Here is a 25,434-nt window from a genome sequence, read left to right as displayed (position 1 = left end):
TTGAACGCGTTTTCCAACAGCTGTTCAGAGTTGGACAATATCATGTGAATGATAGTGGATAGAGAGCCCAGGTTAGTGTGACAACTAATCTCCTCTAGAAAAAACTCCTGGAAATTGAAATGGAATTGAAAGCAAGCATCTGTTCATCCCATCCCAAGGTCGTCAAGGTCGGCGGTAATCTCACCTGGCCTAAGTAGATTGATTCAGAGTCATAAAGGAAAATAACAATAAATTATTAAAATATATAAAATAAGTGGAGAAATAAAAAAGAGAAAAGTTATAAGCTTAAAAATCTGTTTTAAAAGACTCATGCAAGTCCAGTTACTTGCAAAACGGGACAACTGAAAACATAGGGTATTTTTTCCATTTGCAATTAATTGGACATTAAAAATCCCAAAGTCTGTCTGTCTGATTCATCTAATAATGTATTTTCAAATATGTAAAACATTAACTTTCATATTTATGTTAAATGCAAAAGCGTCTCCAGGGCACTGCTAGATTTATGGAAATGAATCAATGAAATCAGGTCATGCATTCCGTGCTGCTTCACGTATTTATTTTTAAAGTGAGGGTTAAATGTAGCTGAATGCCAAGTTTTCTATGCAAAGGTTTCCCACTTTTTTCCAACATTTGCTGTGAAAGATTTTATGTACTGATTTTACAGTACAATAAGCACGAATATCAGTAGGATAGTATTGGTCCTCTCTAGCGAATTGGAAAGGGAAGCAGGCTGACCTACATGCAGCAGACCCTATATCCCAGATAGACTGGCAAACCCCGAGGCTACCATCCTGCCCTCACTCGCCCACTTACTGACAAGACCCAACCCGCCAAAGTGGGTCGCTGGTGCCGATACATAGCAGACCTCTCCCTGCGTCCCTCAGCCCGGGGCGAATATAGCTGGCAAGCTTTGCCCTCTCCGCCTGCATAAGATCATTCCAAAAGGCCTGGAGTTTAGGGGGAGGGGGGGGGTCGTCATCCCCACTATATGCATGGTGTTCTGGGTCAACGTCACAGCGAAAGAGTGGAATGGCCCAAATGATGGTGGAGGCCGGCCAATGGCCACCCACAATCTTACACTCAGAGGTGTAATCCACAGACACAAACAAATATACATTACACATTCTAGCACGCGTAGGTCATAATTCACATGAGGGTTAGCCCGTGGGTCACATGTGGGAATGAATTTGAATAATGTCCCCAGACACTTGTCGCTTTACGCAACGGGGTCACAAATCCCTCAAAGTGCCCTACTTAGTTTCAAGGCGTCACCACAAGCTATGGGTGTCATTCACAAAGACATTCACAATCACACTCTCGCTGTCACACATACACAGTGGCGTGTCAAAATGCCAGCCATCGCTTGCCTGGGGTGCCGTGCTGTTTAGCACTGCTGTTCAATTCTATGACATCTGCTGTTACAAGCGTGAGATGCAACCTTTCTGCAAGCACCTCTTTAAAGTACCTTTCACCTGCTGGCTAACATTGGGTGAAAGCCAACATGCCCAAGGTTTGAGAGAGTGATTACAAGGCAAAGCTTTAAAAGAGCACTGCTTAGCAGCTCTCTCTGTAAAGGAAATGGTTTAAAATGGTGAGCCCTATTCTCTTAGAGTGAGGAGCATCTTAGCTTCCTATGCATGACAGGGGAGATATTTTAATCTTGGAAGGGAGGATAAAAGAGAGGGAGAAAGTGAGAGTATCACACCATTGGCCCGGCTTTGCACAGTACAGAGACTCCCTCTACTGCATCCAGAGGAAGCTTAAGCTTCCATCTGAAGAGAGCAATAGCCTTTGGCAGCACTCATGCTGAGCTGTCCAGCACCCCTCCCATAACTCCCTGTGGGCTAAAAGCACCGGTCGTCCAGTAGTAGCACTCATTTACACCAGGTACAGTCAACAAAGTGGTCTCGGTGACCAAATGCATATTCAGACAATGCAAACCACACTACTACACCACATCAACTTGAGAGAGGACAGACTGTGTATTGGGGAAGTGAGGGTTGAAAGGTATTAAGAGAGTCCCAGGGGGGAGTGTGGAGGACAAAGTAGAATCATTCATCAATTGGACCGTGCTTATCTGAGAAACAGAAACAATCGGCTCCAACAACTCTAAACAGATCTACAAAATAAAAGAATCTTGAAGAGAGAGTGGGAAAAAAGATGGAAAGAGGGGGGGGGGGGGTGAGAGAAAGAGAGAAAAGGGAGGGGGGGGGGGGGTCGAGAAAAAAAAGAGTGGGAGCAGGGAGAGGGAGAGCGAGAGAGAGAGAGCAAGAGCGTGCGCGAGAGAGAGAGGAGGGGGCGGACACAGATGAGCTAACGTACTAAAACCAATGCATCAAACCAATGCACTGCTTGGAGTGTGATGCGTCAGCATACATTCACGTTTTCATTAAAGGACAAAAAGAAGAGCAGGCATGCAAGCCTTCGTCCCGGGTGCCTGCTACTGCACCACAAAACACAGCGAAAACACCAGTGCATAGCGGTAGAAAGGAGGACTAACCCGGGGCAAAAAAAGGTTAAAAATAAAAAGCATAGAAAGGAGGGCACAAGGAAAGATGTTGCCATGGGGAGCCACTTTTCCCTTGCCTCAGCGCTCGTCCACCAGCTTGAGCCGGACAGCTGTGCCGCTGACAAAGCTGAGAGCTCCTACTTTGCACTGAGCTCAGGGCACTGCAGCGCTATACGGATACTTCTCTGATCGACACAACGTCACAGGGAGGGGGGGCGGGGGGAGAAACGCTCTCTCTTCTCTTTTTTCTCTCATTCTAGGGAGTGAGAGAGCGCTCGAAAGCAAGAGAGAGCGAAGGAGAACAAGGCAGATAGAGAGCGATCTCTCTCCAGTGAATGAGCCTTCCTATGGAGCTGTCTCTGCGCTGGTACACCTTCACTGGCTCTTATGATCAACTTCTAACAGAAAAAAAATTAAGGATTACTTGGAAGCGTATATAAAGAACCCTACAGCCTTCTCTGCATGCGAGCGTGCGGGTACAGAGATGGAAAGCGGAGCTACTTAAGGAAAGAAATGCGCTAATGACCGCAGTGTCAGTCTTTTCAGCTGGACAAGGTGCTGACAAATCGAGCGGACAAAATGTACTGAGAGGGGGACGGACAAAGTAAAGTGAGTGGAAAGATTGAAGACGCACTTTTATTATTCTTAAAACAAAAGCATAGAACATTTGAAAAGACTGGATTTCTCATTCTTATTCCTCTCTTTCCCCCTTCTAACTACCCCTCCCTTTTTCCTCCCCCTACTCTGGTTTAGCATGTGTGAGCGGTCCTCTATGGAGACATGGGCATTTAGTAGCAACGTCAAGCGGAGGTATTCAAGGACAAGCATCTGTGGATAGTGCGAGAGCGAGCACTTTTATAGGAGCCAAACTGGATTGGTACTGTAGCCTAAAGCTCTGAGGCCCTGCAGAGCCACTACACATCTCCTCGGATGCTCCTTTGTGGATTTATTAGGGGCCATTTTGGCATTCATCTCTTGTTTTCTGACAAATGAAAGAGACGGCTTTGCTAATCATGGGAATATAGGAATTTGAGGGAAAAAAATCTGTTTTGTGATTGCAAAAATTGGACGTGTAAAACCTTTGAGGTAGGTGTTGAGCCTTTCCAAACATTTTTATACATAAAATATACCCCCCCTTTTATTTTATTCATTGTTCCTTGGCTTTTCACTTCTCCTTGGTTACTCAAATACTTGTGACACGACGTTTAGTCTCCAGTTCAGTAAATGGAAAAACAATCTAGAGTGTTGTTTAACCCAGGGTAGGGCTTCATTAGTCAGAGGTGAACCCCTCCCCTTTCCCCGCTTACTACCCCCCCACCCCAACCACCATCATCACCCCACGCCCCCCCAGACGATGCTGAATTATGAATGTGCCACATCATGAGTCTCCTGGGGCGGGTAGCTGTGCGTCGAGCCAGGAAAGCCGCCCTGCTCTGTGTCCTGTTCCTCATGGTTCAAGCGTGCGTGGAGGTGGTGGCCGCGGCCGGGCCCCAGGGTTGCCCGACTGATTGCTCCTGCAACAACCAGCTCAGCAAGGTGGTGTGCACCAGACGTGGGCTCACTCGTGTGCCACCAGGCATACCCAGCACCACCCGGCACCTAAACCTGATGGAAAACGCCATTGAGTCTGTGCAGGTCGACTCATTCCGCAACCTCCATCACCTAGAAGTGTTACAGCTGGGCCGCAATGCTATCAGACAGATTGAAGTAGGTGCCTTCAGTGGGTTAACCAATCTCAATACACTGGAACTATTTGATAACAGATTGACTGTGGTGCCAAGTGGGGCGTTTGAGTATCTGTCCAAGCTGAGAGAGCTGTGGCTGAGAAACAACCCCATTGAAAGCATTCCATCGTACGCATTTAACAGAGTGCCATCGCTAATGAGACTGGATCTGGGTGAACTGAGAAAACTGGAGTACATCTCTGATGGGGCCTTTGAAGGTCTAGTTAACCTCAAGTATCTTAACCTGGGGATGTGTAACATTCGAGGGGAGATGCCCAACTTCACACCTCTTGTTGGGCTGGAGGAGCTGGAAATCTCAGAGAACCTCTTTCCTGAAATCAAACCAGGTTCATTCAGAGGACTGTCTTCACTCAAAAAGTTATGGATCATGAACTCTCAAATAGGGCTAATTGAGCGAAATGCCTTTGATGACCTGGCCTCTTTGGTGGAGCTGAATTTGGCTCACAACAATTTAAGCTCACTGCCCCATGACCTTTATACACCACTGAAATACCTGGTGGAACTTCACCTCCACCACAACCCCTGGAACTGTGGCTGTGACTCACTCTGGTTAGCACGTTGGCTAAGAGAGTACATACCCACCAACTCGACATGCTGCGGGCGTTGTCATTCCCCTGCACACATGAGAGGCCGCCAGTTGGTAGAGCTGGATCGAGGTGACACCGGTGCAATGCAGTGCTCCGCCCCCTTCATCGCAGATGCCCCAAGAGACCTGAATATTTCAGCTGAACGTGTGGCAGAACTGAGGTGTCGAACAGCCGCCATGTCTGCTGTACGATGGCTCCTACCAAACGGGACAATTCTAACTCATGCATCAAGTCACCCACGGTTAACTGTGCTAAATGATGGAACTTTGAATTTTTCAAACGTACTTGCAGGTGACACAGGCATGTACACCTGCATGGTGTCCAATGCGGCTGGGAATTCCAATGCTTCAGCCTATCTAAATGTAAGTGCGGCTGAGCTCAACACGTCCAACCTCAGTTACTTCACCACAGTAACAGTGGAGGTGCTGAGCCCCACATCTGAAATGCCCAAGCCCAAAACCACCACAACCACAGCAGGTGCCAGCACCACTACCACAGCATCGCCTTCAGTCTTTCAGCCAGTTTTTATCTCAACACCAACAGTCCTGCTTCAGAGCACAGACACTCCACCAAGTCGTCCATCTGTTATACCTGGCTCGAAAGTGACAACAGGAAAGCCGCCCAATCCAGCCAGTACCAGTCTGGATGAGGTGATGAAGACAACAAAGATCATTATCGGTTGTTTTGTGGCAGTAACCTTGCTAGCAGCAATCATGCTAATTGTATTTTATAAACTACGAAAGAGGCATCAACAGAGGAGCACAGTGGCTTCAGCCAGAACTGTGGAGATTATTCACGTAGATGAAGAACTGCCTCCATCGGCATCTGCTGCCAATATTGCAGATGAGGGGCCGCTAACTCTACCAGAAATAAGGAATCATAACAGCATTTACAAAGCGGACTACACCCACAAATTTGACTACGGCTACAAACCAAAACCAGAATACGGTATCCATAAGCCCAAGCAAGATTTCAGCATCCACCAACCCAAGTCGGACTACAACAATTACAAACCTAAAACAGACTATATATACCAACCTACTCTGGAATACAGCTCTCAGAAACACATGGACTATTCACACAAGTCCTTGCCGGATTACCACGTGCACAAAAAACCTGAACAGAGCCCATACAAACATGGATATGGCACCCAAAAATCGGACTACAAATTTCATACTACTAAACAAGACTTCAGTCCGTTCAAAGCAGAGTATGGTGTTCCGAAATCAAAAACTGACTACAGTATGCCCAAGCCCAAGCCCGATTATAGCCCCTTCAAGACAGACTGTAGCCTTTTCAAACCTGACTACAGTGCTTTCAAGGCAGAGTACAGTCCTCTCAAAGCGGAATATGTCAGTTGTGACTTCAGCCCTCACAAGTATAAAAAGGATTACAGTCCTCATAATGTGGACTACAGCCCACATAAGATGGACTACAGCGCTATGAAGCCCAAATTTAACACCTACAAGCCACCAGGCCGCAGTGCAAAATGGACAGAAAGCAACAGCATCGGAAATTCTCTGCCTCGAACCATGCCCAGCGCTATCACAGCTTCTCCTGAAGCCCTTGTTATAAAAACTCACACCAAGGAGAAAGTACAAGAGACTCAGATATAGCCTGGCCCTCAACAAATCAGAACCTCAGTGAAAATGACCCTCTCGCCCCCCTTATAAGCCCACCATCACCCCAGCATAAAAACATGCAATAGAATGCACAAGAAAAAAAAGACAGGAGCTACTTTTTTGTACAGAGTGCAATTCCTAAAGACTGATTCTTGTTGTACATGCTTATAAATAAATATATATGGAAAAACAAACTACCATGGGCTGGTAATAGAGAAGCAGATTATTTAAAAAAAATAAATTGAAACTATTTTCTAACTTATAACTCCTATTTAAAAGATGAGTTGTTTTAAGATGCTGTACTGGATTTAAGAAACGAGGGTAGTCTTGTTTAAAAGGGGCATTCTCTGTGATTTCTAAACAATGCTACAGAGAATGCAGAGAAAATTTCAACAGCAACAACAAAAAACAACATTTATACTGAAAAGTCTTTCTTTTAAACATAAAAGATAAAGGTCAGTGTTGATCTTTGCAGGTTTATCTTGTAAAAGCACCATGAATTTGTACTGTGCCAAATGTTACAAATGCAATAAAAGGATTTTTGGAAAAAAAGAAAAAAAAAAAAAAGGACCACCGTTTAGCTTTTTTTTTTCCCCGTCTCTTGATGTACTGTTGCGATCAGCCAAATGCTTTAGACACTGCAGTAGGACTCACTGCAGTTCTGCTTTAACCCTCAGAGTGCTGGGTGCCGCTCAAGTCTAAAAGGCTGGGCAGGGGCTGCTTTTCTCGGTTTTCTCTATTCTTTTGTATGCTTTCCAGCGCTGCAGTGGATTAACTGAGCTTATATAATTTACTTGTGAACTGATTTTCCATCACAAGAGACGGCTGGTTTAAAAAAATAAAGAAATAAATGTAAAAAAAGACTATTCACTATCGTATTTCCCAAATTCTGCTGTTACTGTGAGGTACAACATGACTGGGAGGTTGTAGAACAATTTTGTATGGCTGTTTAAACAATTTCTGCCTGCAAATGATTTCAAAAAACACTGTAAAAGACATTGGTCTGAACAAAACAGCTAGTCTGCCTTTGCTTTTAGCACATTCGAGCAGTTTGTTCAAAGCTTAAGCAATTTGAGTAAGGCATCCACTTCTTTTTAACCCCATGTATTTCTACTAGAGCTGAAATATCTGTTGATAAACCATGACGCATACAGTAGACATTTTGATATTCCCTAAACCGACATTTAGAATTTACTTTATTAAATCACTATGTGTTTCCAACATGCAATCATGAGCCAATGCATTAGGCTCTGACAGGCGGTGAGCCATCATAAACCAAGCATCTTCTGTATGCTCAGAAGAGGTGCGTCATGACATATTGCACAGACTCGTAAGCTTTGACTGCGACATGTACATTATTGCATTCCTCTCACCCGTTCAGTCAGGCTTGTTTGACTGTCAGCAAGTGTTTTCTACCTTGAATAATTGAAATGTGGGTATAAGGAATAATGGGTGATAGAAAAGAATTAGGCCACAAATTGATGGCGTATTAAAGGATGATAAACTATAATGCATGTTTGCATTGCTGGGCATATTGACTTGAGTGCATGCAGGCTGCCTGGGAGATTAAAGCTGATTACATGATAATTGATCCAGCTCGCACAGACACACACCCTTCACAAAGTTGGGACATCTGGACACAGCGAGACAACTGTATGCCTAGCACGCACTGTACTATCAAGCACACACACCAAACAAAAATGATTGTGGCTGTAGGCTGTGCAGCGCCCCAGTTAAGACCAGTCTCGTACTGTTTGTGTCTGTGCTTTTTATTTAAAAAGAAAGTCAATGGTATTTTTCGTATACAGGTCTTTGTCAGTAATTCTGGCTCTCTTTCTTAAAAAACATCTTGGAAAAAAACTGTAAATAACTCCAAACTACATATGTCATTCATTTAAGCATTAACTGATGCAGCAGATAAAAGCAATACTTAAAAAGATCTAAAATGTGAAATTCCATCATCACTAGCGGAACTGTTTTCTATTTTTGTCCCTAAAAGATCTACCAAATCTACCAAAACTTAAACTCACAGTATTGGTTAAGCTTCAGATCATACAAACTTTACTCTGTGCAATTGTCATGGATATGAAAAGCATCCTCTAATATCACAACACCCTTAACAACTTATAACCCTTGTTCCAGTGTCTTCACAAACAGTGTCGGTGTTGCTGCAATAACTTTAAAAACTGCAATTACAGCAAGTGATCGGCGCGTTTATGCAGCCGAACGTCACAACTATAATTGCCAGTCTGGGTTTTAATGGAGCATTGTATAGGGCTGAAGTGGATCCTTGAGCAAGCAGCATATAAGAGCAGATAAAAAGAGAATAAAAGGGAAGATGGCACATTCTGCCACAGGGTTTGAGGACCCTTCATGCTCTTCAGTCCACCGGCGAGAGAAAGCGACCCCTATTCATGGAACTAAGATCCAGCGTGGCTCATGATGCGGACATTTACAAAAGATTATCTGACCAAACAACAGGGAACGATGGAGAGGACGCTGTTAAGAAATGACACAGTAGTGGAGGGTTTAGGTTGCACACAAGTGCTTTCAACATATGACGAGGAATAAAAATATACATCAGACTGCAAAGGACTAGGAGGAGCAAACGTGCAGCTGTATGATGGAGAGGGGTTTTAGAGTGAAAGCATGAGACAAGACTGCCAGCTAGAGCTGAAGAGAGGAAGGTTATGGCTGTGATGATTGGGTTGCACTAGAGATGGTGTATGAAGTGGGAATGGGTGTTAATAAACTAAACTAAATATAGAATGTAGGTAGTGGGGTCAATGATAGACATACCTAAGATGAAGGAAGAGGGGGATGAGAAACCCGGCCTATACCTCGCAAGGAGGTATGACATCATTGTGGTGCCTTCATTATGTTGGAATGTTTTGCTGTATGGGTTCATTACTAGTGCTTTAAAGGATCATTAACCGTTTATTTATGTCCCCTACATGTAAACGATGCATTTTATTTATTAGGGCAATTAAATGTGATGGACTGCGATATCTCCAAGACAGATGTAAAACAGCTGAAATATTGCCTTTTTTATTGGTTACAAAGATCCACTTGATTTCATTTGAAACGCAATTCCAGTTCTATTAATCATTCTTAATATTTTAAAGAAAAACTTAAAGGAACAGTTTACCCAAAACTGAAAACCATTTACTCACCCTTCATTTATCACAAACCTGTTTGAGTACCATTTTTTCCTGTTGGAATGTTGGAACCTGCACTATTTACTTCTATAGGATTTGCCTTTCTTTCTATGGAAGTCAAGGGTAACAGGTTTCAAACACTTTTCTAAATATCCTTTGTGTTCAACAGAAAAAAAGGAAACTCATAAAGGCATTGAACCACTTGAAGAGTAAATAGTCAACTTTGATTTTCGGAAGAAATGTCCCTTAAATTAGGGCTGCACGATATTGAATAAATCTGATTTTGCGATATTTTATGCGATAAATATTGTGATATGAATACAGTTTCACAAGATGGTTTAACAGTAAACAAATGTTCTTTTCTTACTTTGTTTTGTCTTGTTTCTACTCCTACTCCTAATATCAAAAAATAGATAAAATAAATTCTCAGAGGAAGTAAAAATATTGTGTAGTTTTCACCGTCAGAAGAAACAAGTGAAAATTAAGAGTTTTTTCTTGTTTTAAGAAAATTTTCTGCCAGTGTGTTGTGAAATAATCTTGTTTTCGCTTTGAAATGTAGATATTTAGACTAAGTAAGATGCAAGTATGTTTTGATTTTTTTTGTATAAATCATAACATAAGTATACAGTGATTATATACAATTCTGTAGCTCCTTGTCAGATATAATTCAGACTGGACATTGCATATCTTTGCAAGTGACTATTGTGGATGCGCACATTGTGATATTGATGCTGAAACGATATATATTGTGCAGCCCTACTACGAAGTTACTTTGAAATATCTCGATAAATTTGAAATAAAATACATTTTTAACTGTAGTACAAATTTTTTCAAGTCATTTCATTACATTCAAATGTTACTTTTACCATTGCCTTTGTAACAAGGGGGCAAATGAAAATCATTGCCATCACTGGTTTAAGTTTTATAACAAAAAAAATTTATAATAAAAACCCTTATCTTTGCAATGTGACTATTGTAGATGCGCACATTACGATATGAAATGCTATATTGTGCAGCCCTACCTTAAATACATGTAATTTTTGCAAAAAGAAAAGCATTTAAAACGTACGACCAATCCATTAAGTAACACAGAAGCCAATAAACTATCCAATGTAAATTAAAGCAAATGACAAAACAAAATAACGACAGCATTTCATTTACCTTGCAAGCCTCTAGTTCAACGTAGCACCAAATTGTATACTTAGAGTTTGATTGACTAACAGAAGCAACATAATAGTTAAACATTTTGTTGGACTGCTGAGATTGTGCTAAAAAGTTATGAATAAATTTGAATTAAAATACATAATTTATGTATTTAACAGTCCATGCATTTCCTGGGAATCAAACTCATGACCTTGGTTGGCATTGCTAACATTCCCCTAGTTACAGGAACATAACTGCTACTTACTGCTAACTTCTAACAGATCGTTAGCATATATAATTCACCTTGTGCATTCATCTGCTGTGGTTTAAATGGGAATATTTGTACCTTCTTACTTTTTTTTGCAAAACAGCCCTTTTACAAAAAGCTAACAGAGCGTTTGTCATTGTCTGACCTTCTCGTTGGCATTCCCACGAGAGCTCCTGAACAGATGTTAACTGGCTGCACTTCTGTCTGAGCCTCAGTTCTGGTTGGAAATAAAAGAAGTGGCTTTATGACGGCCACAGAGGCCTCCGAAATGAAAGACAGCGCAGTTAATCACCGTTTTGTTAGGTTTTGTTCTATCCGTACCCTTGCCCATAAACGCTAAGAAGAGGGTCCAATTACCCATGAAGTAAACACAGGAAAGAGCAGTGCTGGGGTACCAAGTCACCCGTCATTAATTCAGATGCCACCGTCTACGGTTAATGGCCGGTGCACAGATTCCCTCTCACCATTTGTTAACCTCAGAGCTGGCATACTGAAAGCACCCTAGCACTTAAAAAGAGTAAACACAAAGACGTAGCTACTCAGTTTCTTCACAGAGTTGCAAATCAAGTAACTCTCTGCACAAATAATACTCACTTCACATAAAGATCGCTATAAAATCATTATTTACGCCTGAAGACCAAAAAAGCACAGAGCTAGGGTTCTCAATAGACAATGCAAGTAGTAAAACTGTCAGCGTGCACACACCAGCACAGCCCTTGGTGAGTGTTTAAAGTAGAAATCTATCTGAGGTTTATAGGCCCCTCTCTGTAACACATTTGCATATCTCTTCGGTGCCATTTCACATGCCTCTGGTGTCGTATGAGTTTTTTTGGGGGGGCTAGCTGGTGCAAGCCTGTTCCATTTTAACGTCATGCAAATGGAAGCAACGCAAGGAAGAATTGTGCCCTTTTCGTCCTCTACATGTTTAAAACACGACCCAGAGGGCATGTGCTTCAGATGCCGGATGCTGGGTTGAGCGCAAACACTGCAGCAAAATGACTCCATTTGGTGCACTTTGTATTTTCTTCATGATGCCTGACAAACAGCTCATGTGACTTTAATAGGGGGAAATTAAACAATGTAGCTGTGGACGACAGTAGTTCTCAAACCCCCTCTGATTTGCTATGGCAAAGAGGCATAAGCGCATGGCTTCCAGGAAAAAAAGGAAGGAGATAGAGAGGGGAGGAATGTGGGCCATTTGGATTGGTTTGTTTGTGTTTACATATTACCTCAATTACGTTACATTGCTGCAAAAGATCTGTCTTCAAATACAGAATAATCAGCTAGACTACTATCACTATCTTTGCTTTTTATTTTACCCACACACTGTGCTTGAAAATAAATTGTGCCTCCTTTAAAAAAATTATAATAATCATGAGTATAATGATTGAGTATGCATTAAATGGTGGGGTATTATCCGGGGATGGTGCATTGTGGGATTTGTAGGTCATTAAAAGCTATTTTTCCTCTTATTTATTGTCACCATTTAGTAAGCCATTGAACTGTGCACAATTGCTTAAATGTAAACGCGGTATTAAAGGTGATGGATTCAAATCCAATATATTAAGATACAGTGAGAGCAGTTATGCAATTCTAAGACTGTTTTATGAGCAGGCAGGCAGTCTCTGGTTTTTAATGGACCAACATAAACACTTTTGAAAAACAGAGTGAGAGAAAAATGAAAATGCGCAATCTAAATGAGATTGTTTAAGAAACACAAAGAAGTACCCCCATATCTTCATGAAGTCTTAACAATGAGGCTCCATTAAAATTCGGTTTCTGATGGAGGGGACAGTGAAAACACAAAACAATTCAGAATGTAACCAACAAAAAGTGTTTATATGGCCAATATGCTGAGCCCAGCAAAACTCATTTTATTCTGCTGTCATTCAAAAGTCAATCTTTTATAAACAGACAATCCAGAACCATATTCAATCAACATAAATGGACCAAGAGTTGAGACAATAGCTGCATTCAAATTGTTGGACTGCAATATACTCCACTTGCTTAAAAAGTGGCTGTTATTAAATTGTGTGCTATGAGTTAATGCCATTGGTTTAGTGTAAAATAAATTTTCACATCTGCCATTTTGGCACCATCACATGACCTCACACATATAGAAATATAAATATACATTTTAATTGTGCGTTTAGAGAATTGTACCTTGCCACTGAACAAGTTCTCTAAAGTCTTACTGAATTGACAAATTTGGTGTGAAAAATCACCAAATTACAAAACCGAATTTCTCAGACATTACATGACCACACCAATCGAGCATGACTTATTGGCGAAAAACAAGTGTCGACCAATGATAACAGATGGCAATGATACATATGCTAATACCGATCCTTCAAATTCCAACAAATGAATGCTGCCTCTGGGTGGCATCTGCCAGTGCAACATTGTACTTTATCTACCCCAAATAGATGCGTAATATTATGTACCCTTGAGGTACAAAAAAAGAGTTTAGGATATTTTGGTCTTTCCTCACTCAAGCAGATAGCAATTGTGCTGTATTCCTATTGACCAAAAACTCCCTTGGGTGTTGCAAATATGAGTGCTAAGTGAACTAGCGTTGCTTCTGGTGATCGACAGACACTGTAACGTCTGTTCAAGATGTTTTGAGTTCATCTCTTTGCCCACAGCACTAAGAATGGGCTTCCTCTGGCAACCCTGCAGGGAAAACAGGAAACATAGCTGGTGCATTGCATCAGTATTACCAAGATCTAAAAGTTCAGAGATGGTGCTCATAGTACCTGTAAATAAAAAAAAAGTGACAAAAAAAACCTAATGTCTTCGAGGAAGGAATTGCATTTTTTAAAACATTACCAACAGGGGGCGCCTCTTTGAGATGCAGATCAGTACCAGCTTGTTTACATTCACCTGTGACATGCTAATTAAAGGAAAGTGCAGCAAAGTAGTAGCTATGCTGACATGAGGCACGTCTCTGAAACAGGTCATATTTCAGAACGCTCTGAAAGGCACACGCTCTAATCAGCGAGCATTGCCCTTAAGGATGCGGCACACAAACGCAGCCCAAGGCAGACTGACATTTCCTGGCTGATAGAGGTTAGCACCTGCTAAATCAGCTCAGGTGACAGCACGCCGAGCGGCGGCGGCTTCGTTTCTAGATGCGAGCACTGATGCCAAGACCGCTGGATACATAGAGTAGATTAATACAGCTGTAAATCTAAGTCAGCATCCCAGAGGCTTCTGGGAAATGGAAAAGATGCACTTGATGCATAGGCTGCGCCAGAAAGGGGTCATGCTAAAACTATTTTCCATTTTCAAACGGCTAGGATGCTAAAACTCTGGAATAACACAAACTTGGCTTGCCGTACACCTGTGCTAGCTCAAATCCCACGGTACTCCCGCCGAACATAAACATCAAGAGCTTAGCCCCCAGGCCCGTGGCGCAAGACGTGCCTGGTGCCAGATTTTGCGTGCAGCGCTGGCAGACGGCGCAAGTATTTTTTTGTGCGCAAGACGCTCGGATAATGTCGGGACTCTTGCTGGCATGCAGCAGGGGTGAATAGAGCAGCCCCGGCACATGGCTCACCTCCCAATTCCACTGGCATGAGCCACGTTACTGTGTCTAGATCATGACAAACACAGCCATTAGCAGGCCATTGGAAGTGAAGGAAAGATAAAGCCACAGAGGCAAATGTACCTGTGGGGACAAACACAAAAGCACAGGAAGCTTACTGCATCACTTTAAAGAGGAGGGCAAGACGACGACGGCCAAATTCCAGCCGCTTTCTGGCACAAGAATGTGCTCAAGAAAAGCAATAAAGAGAAAGAACAGCGATGGTGTTCCTCTGGCCAAACGCTATACCTAGCGAGCAACCTGCTGTCAGCGTGCACTCTGCAGTTAAGACGGCTTTCTCTGAACCTCCCTGCTCAGGCGTGAAAAAGCTCCATTTCAGAGTTCTGGCTGGCGGAGCCACAAATGCACACGCTCCTAATGCTCTCATTAGTGTAATTGAGCAAAAATGTCAGCATAGCTGCAGCTATTTCCATTTTCTTTTTTAAGTTGTGCAGAACTCATTTATAGGCACAGACTGGAACACAAATGATGAGAAGACTCTCAGAAGCGCGGACATGTTCTTCTTGCAAACACATTTGTGTGAAACCTGTGTTCTTTGTGGAGCGTTTTAAAAAGGCAGATGCTTTTGCCATTAATACTTGTATTATTATTGCACGTTACAGCGCTAACAGACTCATCCAAACGTAAGCAGAAGCAGAACAGAGAACTATTTGGATTGGATTAACAACCGTTATGATCCAGACCATATGGTATCTCTTTTTTGCCAATTACCCTTGATAGCTTTGCCTTTGCACCATCAGTCAATAGTGCTGCTAGAAGTTTATGGCTGCAAGTATCAGAAAGTAATGTGTAATGTTGGGTTAGCCATCTTGTTAATGTGACTTTGCATAGCACTTGTTCTGCCTAAAGGGAGAGCTATGAGACCATTATGAGCTCAGATACACAGTTATTCAGGACAACGGTAATTGAACAATCGCCTGTGACGAACTTACCGTCTACAATACATTAACAAATCCACACTGACCCGGACATTCGACTACAAATATAAACAAATGAACTCAATATATACACAAGGTAAGGTGTTGCTATACCAAGGGCCCAACTCAGGATTTCTACTGAGGATCCTCAAGGATACCGATACGACACCCTTAATAGAGTCTACTGTTGAAACCTTTCAATAACGGTCAAAAAAAAGTGTCTGCACATGTGATTCAATTGCTAGGACATCTTTTTTAGGAACGTCACTAATTTCAGACCCTGAACAAAGAGACTAATTGATCTTCTCATTTTCTCCACTATTAGGGTAAATTTCAACTTGATTTCGAGGTCTGTAGATGGATTCTGTCCTGCTTGCCCTTCCTCTCGAGCCGTCAGGGGTGGGGGAACGCTCGGAGGAAGATTAGGCCCTTGCCTCTGGGTTTTCAGTGTGTCCTGTCTGCCAGAAGAGGTCAGGCATTGTGCTGGAGTAAGCTACTGCAGGATTACACTCCCAGAGCTGATTCCTGAGGATAGAAAGGCCCCGGGGCCCCACAGCAGGGGACTAGAACTTCACATACGCATAACACACCTGAAACCCGACACGCTTCATTTTGTACACACTCTAATTAGCTAGAAAAGTCGGAATACCCATGAGCGAACACACACAAGGAGTTAAGAGACTGCCGGAATGAAGGAGAGGAAAAGGGATGGGAGACTGGATCAAAGGAGAGGAGGAGGAGTTGCAGAGTGAAACGAGGAGAGAATGCAATGGTGTTGATCAAACACGGGAGGGGAAGAGGAAGGCTGGCTTGAGGAAATCCGTGTGTGATGACAGCTGTCGAGTGTGAATGGGCCAAAGTAGAAACCGGGATGAGGCTCCCATGGCAACCAACAACCTGATCGCCATGGGAACCATTCAATCCAGTGCTAGAAGCACCTATAAAACTTCCACCTTTGGCTGTTCATCGCATAAACGCATTTACACACATAAACAAGCATTAGCCCAAAAGCTCTTTAGTGGATAATGGCCCCTTCACACACAACGGCACCTTTCAGAAAGACATAATATCTCAATTCTCCTCAAAACGAGGAGGAATCGCCACAGGTTTTCACACTCAACCACTGAAGGAGGTGAATAAAACTCCTAACCACAATAACACGGCTCGATATCATTGATTAAAAGATTACGCCAGCGCTGCATGAGCGCGAGCCACTGAAAGAGAACGACAGTGAGATGGAGAGGACGGAAATGGTGAGGGGCGTTATATCAACGCGGCTGTGCTGTTTAATTCCCTCAGCAATTACGACAATTATCACTCTGTTCTGTCATTCCATCTGAGGTTCGAGCTAAAGACTGTCTTGAAAGAGCCGGAGGAGTGAGGACCGGAGAACAATAAAGCTGCAGTGTGTGTGTGTGTGTGTGTGTGTTTGTGTGTGACCCGACTCGGTAAAGTCATGTCATAAAACAGCGGGCACACAACATGGCCGCCTGTATTACCACACTGAATCAGTTTAGAGGCCTTATAAAACACGTATGACCGGCTACAGGGCCAAGGGGTGAGGGCAAGTGCATATACGAGGACTAACTAAATCTCTTTCCATCTCAAGGCCACTTCACTTCAGGAAGTTGTTCAAAGCTGTTCCACAGAAAGAGGTCATGGGGACAACAGGGTTACAGAAACATTCTAAAAATCTGCCCACCCTTTTGGAATGATTTTAAAGCGAGTTTGGAAAAGAGCAATTAACTGAATGGAAAATATCAAGTGACATTTCAATTTTATTATTATCATTATTTTTATTTTACTGACAACTCTCATTCTGTATTTAGATATTTTTTTGACAAACTATAAATATTTGATTTAATTTAGCCTTTTTTTGTTTTAAAAAATATGTCTTTTAAACTTTCAATTCTTCATGACCAAGTCAGCATATTCGAAAGATCAGCTAAATCCCGTCACACTGAATACATAACACATTACAAATACACAATTAGACATCATTCTTCACAAACCACATTAAAATAGAATATATAGTAATTACATAATATCAATTGGACATAATATTATTATTATCAGTGTAGATTTGATCAAATATATGCAGCCTGTGTTAGCAGTGTTTTCACCTTTGAAATAAATACACAAACATTTATAATTTGTTTCACTTTTCCAAACCTTTAAAACACATTAAGCTCCCATAATTTTCTGAATGTGAAATTATTTTAGAAATGAATTTATATTCTGCCATATACAGTGCTCAGCACAATTGAGTACAGCCAACATTGAAAATTAATATGGGGGGGGGGGGGGGATCAACTTTTTCGGTAATGTTAGTTTGTGTAATACATGCTTCAAATTTATGTATTTATTAAAATTACATCTAATTTATTAATAAAACATATTTAAGTTTTGAGATATTTAGTGTATTTTTACCTGATTAGCTATTTTTGGCTTACTTTAGGTCAAACTTTACAAACCACTCATCTAATTTGACTTTACATTTAGGCTTTATGTACAAACAAACACCTATTTCATGAGAATTAATCTTGTGAACTCTTACAGTGCTCTAAATCTGCCGGTTTCATTCAGACTGTTAAATGACTTTTTTCCCTCACATAGACTGATTGGCGTGATTATGCATTTACAATGGTATGAAGCGTTACAGGGGTGGTCAAATGGATATCTATTATTTATATATATAAATATCAATATGTTCTGACGTCCTTTAGAGGGGATCAAACCTTAATTAGGAGAGTCAGTCCCCCCCAAACCTCCCTGTAATTCGCACCCTGAATATAGACAATGCATTTTGGTGCATTTAAACAAAACTGATTTATTAAACAGATATATATATTTTTAATAATATTTTAGTCACCAAAAATATTTAGAAATTGAAAGATAATACAATTAAATTCAAGCAAATATTAAAGAAAAAAATTACAACCTACAAAATCTTTTCCATTTTTTTTCTCTTGATTTTTCCTCTTTTTTTGATGTATTTAAAAGCATTTAATATTTTTTTTTAACATATAAATTTGGGTGTACTAGTTTTTGGACCATTACCGTAGGTTATTTAGTTAGATAAGCTCCAGATTTGGCTTGACTAATCTAATGTATATGCACAAATATAATATTGCATAGCTTCCTATTAAAAATATCAATTTAAAAGAAAGATTTGTGACGGGTGTACTTATATATACTGAGCACTGTACATATAACAAACAGCCCTTACAGGAAGTTTAAGGGGGAATTGTATTTGGGTCACGGTGACATTACTGGGGTAAAGAAAGACAAGCAATGAAAAACGGATCACAATGAAAGGTGTTCTCGTGGCCTCTTTAATAAAAAAAGACAAAAGCTGTGCCACGTGAATGCGAGTATATGGAGTGGGGTTCTCTTGGAAGGGCATTTCCTCTTTTTGGAAGGACACAGAGGGATTTGACTGCTGGCACCTGGAAATGCTAAAGGAGAAAAGAGGACAGGTCTACACGCTGCCACTAGAGTTTTACTGAACGCTGAGGAATATCGTAACACTGATTATTACTAATACTAACCATTAAGGTATGATCACAGCAAGGTCTTTAATATAAACAAAACCAAATTAGCATGCATACCAATGCAAAAATATAACTCTGTTTATTACAAGTGCATATGGTGAAGATTTAAATCATCCCAGCAAAATAGGTTGTTTGTGATTTTATCATCTATTGACTGAAAATAAGTGAATCTCAATGATATTAGATTAGATTCAACTTTATTGTCATCACACATGTACAAATATAAAGGCAATGAAATGCAGTTTAGATCTAACCAGGAGTGCAATAACAGCAACTGCAGGGTATAAGATATAAAGTGCAGTTAAAGAAAAACTATGGGTAATATTTACAGACGGATGTACTATAAACATTATATACGTGTTGTATTAACTATGAACAGAGGTTTACAATAGATGAATATATGTACAGGTTGCGATTAATAATCAGAAGTGTGCAGATAAATATTAACATAATTACATATGGATATGTGCAATGGATATGCCCAATTCTAGATGAAAACTTGAGACATAGAGCCTCGCAAAGTGTACGTGCCGCCATTTCGTTTGTGATATTATGCCTCGGTCCTATTATCATTATGATTCCTCAATTATTTTTATTTGTATGTTTTTAGAAGGATTTATTTGTTATCATTATAATCAGAGTCCACATGAAATCAAAACTGACCTTATTAATATTGTATATAGCAATACCAAATCATAAGTGATGGTTAAAATGGAAATTTCAATTTCAATCTTTCTATCATTCTAACCAATAGGTTTTTTCCTCATGTCAGAATGAAACGTTTAATATTGTAAAATAATCTAATTTAACATGATCATTAGTTTTGTTTTGGTTGGTGGGTTAGTTTATATACATACTAGGGCTAAAAATATGACATACCACACGATACTGCAAAAAAAAAAAAATCAATGTCATATTTCGTATCATTTAATTTCAATAATTATTACGTTTTTTTAACAATACATTTATGAATATTAGGGTTTTTGTTATTTAACCACTTTATTTTAATTTACCAACATTACTACGGCAAACAGTTTTAATGGTCAAAAACAAAAATATTTAAATAAAAGATCTGAACTCTTTATAATAAAATAAACAAGTATTAAAGAGACTCTTAAACTTGATAAAATGTTACAAAGTGTGTGCAGCGGTAAAGCGTAAATGCTGAACAATCAAAGCAAATTTAAGGTGTGAATAATAATGATATAGTAAACCTCAAACTCTGTTAACAACACAAATTATGATAATCAAATCTGAGCTTTCAAGTAAAGGAACCAGCCATCATTATTCAAATACATATTGCAATATTACATTGTGTGAAGTTGAATGACTACATTACCCCCTATGCTAAAAACTCTTTCAGATGGGGAGCTAGTAGCAGGGTTGCACAAGAAAAAAAACGACATCCTTAAATCCTTTATTTATTACATATAGAGATACTTTATATAAGTCATTTTGACTGAAAATAACATGAAATGTAGCCACTTGTTTAATATGCATTCTATGAATATAAAATCATATGCTAATTTAATTTGATATGGACACCAAAATCATCCTTCCCCCATATAAATATGTATAAAAATGGAAAACCTGTCAGCAGGATACTTGACCTTTAGCCTTGACATTTTGATTAAAGAGCCTATGTGTTGGTATTTACCCTTACGTAGATTAATTCCCACTTGATAAAAAGCATCTAATGCGGTTTTCCACTTTCAATTTGAAACTCCAACAAGTAAAAGGTTTATGAATGTATCTAAATGCTGAGCCCACTTTACAGTACCAAAAAAATTAAACAAAACTAAATAAATATAGGAAAATGGGGTCAAGTTACATTGCTTTTATATGTATATGCGATGGAGAGCCATGCTAGACCAAGACATGCAGTCCTGCATCTTCATCCAGCACGAACATACACACCATTGGGTGTTTTTCCCTGCAACAGGGGCTTCAGCGAAAGCCACCAGTGTCTCATTTGCACGGCCGGCAGCCTTAGGACACACAGCTCCCTCCATGGAAGGGGTAATGACAGCATTTTAATTTGCTTCTATTTTAGCAGGAAAAAAATAGCTGGGAGGCTAATTGTGTGCACAGTGCGTTGAGTTTAGGCTCAGAGGAGGTCTGTGTGCCCTCTGCAGGAAACGTTCACCTCAGCTTACACTGGCATAAGCACTGCCGTCAAACTGCATCTCCACGCTGATGAAGGTGTATGGAAGGAGATTGTGTTCAGCATGCGACCGTACTGGTAAGTTTCATTCATATGCTAAAAGATCAAGAGTATGTAAAACCTTTACTGTTGCAAAACACATGGAGTCAAATGATATGACCCTCAAAGCTATTTTCATTCATACATTTATATACAAACAAATAAGGCGTTTTAAAAAAATTATAAAAGTAGTCACCTTTAAATAAAAGTATTTTCCTTTATAAGAAATACATATACAGTGAAAACACTGGAATTCAAACATCCAGGTCTTAAAAACTGTAAAATAATAATAATAATAATAATAATAATAATAATAATAATAATAATAATAATAATAATAATAAGTATTATTAGTATTATTATTTGTAGTAGTGGTAGTATTGTCTATATTTAAAAAATAGTAAAATTGTTTTCATTCAATTTTATCACTTATTATTATTTTTTTTTTATATGTTTTAAAAATATTTAGCTTTTTTTGGTGAAAACACAAATTCAAACATTTAGGGCTTACAAACAAAATAATAATAATAATTTTATATATTTAAAAATATATTAAAAATGTATTTTATCACATTTGTATTTTTTAATCTTTTTTTATCTATTTTTTATTTTTTAAATATATTATTAATTTATTTATTCACTGAAAACACTGGAATTCAAACATTCAAGCCTTACAAACTAATAATAATAATAAATATAAAAATAAATAAATAATAATAATTTTATAAACATTTAAAAACATAGTAAAATTGTTTTTATTTTATTACTTTATTATTATTTTTTTATATTTTTTAAAAATATTTTAGTTATTTATTTGTTGAAAATACTGCAACTCAAACATTCAGGCCTTACAAACAAAAACTAGTAATAATAATAAGTTTATATATTTAAAAATATATTATTTGTTTAATCATTTATTTATTTACTTACTGAAAACACTGATATTCAACATAAGAAATAATAACAATAATAATTTTATAAATTTAAAACTATATAAAAAATATATTTTATTATATTATTTTATTCATATTATTTCTTTATATTAATTTTAAAAATATGTTATTTATTTATTTATTTATTTGGTGAAAACACATGAATTCAAAAATTCTGGCCTTACAAACTAAATAAACTATAAAGAAAACTATATAGAAAACAAAGTGACCCATTCAAAAGATGACAAAATGTCAGAAAGAGAGAGACTGAATCGTTCTCTTTTTTTAGTCTCTCTCTCTCTCTCTCTCTCTCTCCCTCATCTAGTCACTTAGCAACAAACTAGCAACTTAAAAACCCCTGCAAGCTCCTCATACAGTGAACACTGAACCAGCGGATGAACAGACAAACAAAAGCAAGAAAAAGAAAGGAGTCCAAGAGTGGGGAAAAAAAAAACGGACAATAGGACAAAATATGCACTTAACAATGAGTTCATTCACACCAGGGAAGACTTGTGTCTAAAACTTTCAGACTGTGGCATTGAGACTAGGTTAGATGAGGAACGATGAACACAAACACAAAAGCTCTCAGAAGAAAAAAGGGAAGTTGTGCACAAGATTGGGAGATAGCAGTCAAAACGACTACAGACTGAAGCAGAAATGGGTTTGAAATGCAGAAAACACACTGGGATTCACACATTTAGATCTTACGAACTGTATGAAGAAAAAAAAAAAGCATCAATAAAGCCCTCTGTTCTGCTATTATCCTTTGATTCGGCTTCATCTTTGATATAACTTTCAAATAAACCAAAAATCCAGGTGCACTGTACAAGGCATTTTGTCTTAAAAGGACTACTTTTAAGGCATTTTCATAGCATTTTCTTTGCCGCCCAATTATCTTGATGGTACAAATGATCTATTTTTAAGTTACAAACAAAAAAAGGTTGCAATTTGATGTTTCACAAAGTTTAACAACATTATTCCTCACAATTCCTCATAGATAAGTATTGTTTTGACAATGTAAAAAAAAGTTGGGTTCCACATAATTCCTTCATGTTGTATCAACACAAATCAATTAAGTTGGCATAATTGTTTTAACAAATTTAAGTGAATTGAACCTAAAAAATTAAGTTGTCCCTAAAAAAACGTCCAAAATACAGGAGAGCTCGCCTAATTCATGTAGCAGCACAAAAATCAATCAAGGCTCACACAGGTCGCATTCCACATCTTATGCTTTATTCTCCCGTCAGTATCACTGTAAATGACAGAAAATAACTTAATCCGAGCATCAGAGAAAAATAAACACCGGTCTCGTGCACATGCGCTTCTCGTGTTACACGCGTCTAGATAGTTCATAGTATACACACGCACACACAAACGCACACACACACGATGACAAACTCTCTTAAAGGAGCTGCACCCCATTTTCACTCGTTACAGACACATGTCAGATGTTATTTTAGACAGTGGGCATGAGCTTGACTGACTGTTTACACAAAACGTGCGCGCTTGTATGGGCGTGACGTGAAGCCGATCCGCGAATCACAGCATATTATGACACAAGATCAATCAGAGTCACTTGAGGGCGGGCCTTTTAGAGGAACTAGGAAATATATCAGTCGTTTTCATGTTAGCTGAGTAGCTGTACCTAATCAAAGTGAGATTTATGAAAAAAATTATGTGATTTCCTTCAAGTGAAACATGAGCACACATTGCTTTGCATCTTATAAACACAACCAAGCCTTAAAATTACATTCTGGACCACTTCTTTAATAATAAAAATATATAGGTCAGGTCAGTGTCCTTAGCAGTAAATAAATGGAGAAATTTAAAGCAAACATTACTGTAAGGAAAGTAATGACACTATTTAATTTAAAAAAAAAAAGTTAAAAGTTTGATTAGGATTGTTGGTGATTGTATGGGTGTTAATGTCCAGACTGGATAGCTATACATGAACAAACGAAAATTAAGACCAGTAAAAAAAAAAAAAGATTTAACATTCCAATAGATTTAAGACTTTAAGGCCTAAATTGTATGTATTGCAGATGCACACATTGGAATGTCAATGCTGAAACGATATATTGTGCAGCCCTAGTTACCAGTAATGCATAAACTGACCATTCTTCCAAATCTGATTTCAACTTTATATAATGAAATCAGAAAATTATGTTCTTATTTGTCAAGTTAAATGGTTTTGGAATGACATAAATGAGCAAATAAGCTACAGACTATTTGTTTTCAACTTTAACAACCGCTTGAAACAATATTTTGCTACCGTCTGACATCAGATCAGTGGGACCTTTTGATATTTGCTTACAGATTCAATTTTCACCTCGCTTAAAGCCTAAAATCCTGCACAGTGCTGAAATGACTGCATTTATTAATCTAAAAATAACGTTGTGCCTTTATAAAAGACTTAGTCAGACCTCGCTACAAAAGCGGCAGTAGAGAAAAGATCAAAAAAATCTAAAATCATAGAGTGGAACCAAAGAGAAACGAGACCAAATCTCATCTTATGAACTCGCTTTCATCGCATTAATACTTAAAACTCATGACAGCAGGACAAACACAGCACAAATCTGAAAAGCCCATGACTGCTGTACTTCAAATATGTATGAACGGCCACGCTGGGCCCAAACAACAGGCCACAGGCAGACTTTTATGAGGATGTGTGCGGCCAAGATTAATCTCTAATGTAACTCTAGGGCTATATACGTTGTGTTTTATTAGTAAGTCACCGATATAACAAATTGAAAGTGTATATACAATTAAATCGCAAAAATGTAATGGCATTTGTTATAAACAACATAGGTTGAGTATAAAGGCGTATGAAAATCTTGTTGAAGTTAATTAGCTAAAAAAAATGTCCCATTCAAAACCAAATGTAATTGTTTTTATAATATTTTAATCAACCAATATTTATATTTATTTATAATCAACCAATATTTATATTTATTTATAATCAACCAATATTCATTTTATTTTTCACAGAAGCGATGCTTCTATTCGGCCCGATAACAGATTACGTCATTATGAGAAGCAAACAAAAAAATAATAAATCTTTGGTTCACACATTATTTTACTTCCATTTGTGTGTATTTACAATATGCTTTTGACAAAATGTATTTTCTTCTGATTCATTGCTTAAACTTTGATCATGGTATACAGAATTATGATATTGACCCTGCATAA

General features: G+C 38.9%; 2 protein-coding genes across 2 annotated transcripts in view; one reads left to right on the top strand and one right to left on the bottom strand.

The window, feature by feature from the left end:
- The window catches only part of snd1 (staphylococcal nuclease and tudor domain containing 1), a 303,535-nt gene that overhangs the window by 149,602 nt on the left and 128,499 nt on the right, over positions 1-25,434 (bottom strand). The window lies entirely within an intron of this gene.
- lrrc4.1 (leucine rich repeat containing 4.1) lies at positions 2,731-7,281 on the top strand. Its single transcript, XM_056455627.1, has 2 exons — positions 2,731-3,118; positions 3,263-7,281. The coding sequence occupies exon 2, from the start codon at positions 3,878-3,880 to the stop codon at positions 6,455-6,457; it is 2,580 nt and encodes an 859-aa protein (XP_056311602.1). The 5' UTR covers positions 2,731-3,118; positions 3,263-3,877; the 3' UTR covers positions 6,458-7,281.

Source organism: Danio aesculapii, chromosome 4, assembly GCF_903798145.1.
Source record: "Danio aesculapii chromosome 4, fDanAes4.1, whole genome shotgun sequence".
Taxonomy (NCBI): Eukaryota; Metazoa; Chordata; class Actinopteri; order Cypriniformes; family Danionidae; genus Danio; species Danio aesculapii.
This window is presented reverse-complemented; position numbering and strand designations above follow the sequence as displayed.

Bases quoted from the DNA above. Each gene is read 5' to 3' on its own strand.
- lrrc4.1 (XM_056455627.1), top strand. From the start codon at position 3,878: ATGTGCCACATCATGAGTCTCCTGGGGCGGGTAGCTGTGCGTCGAGCC.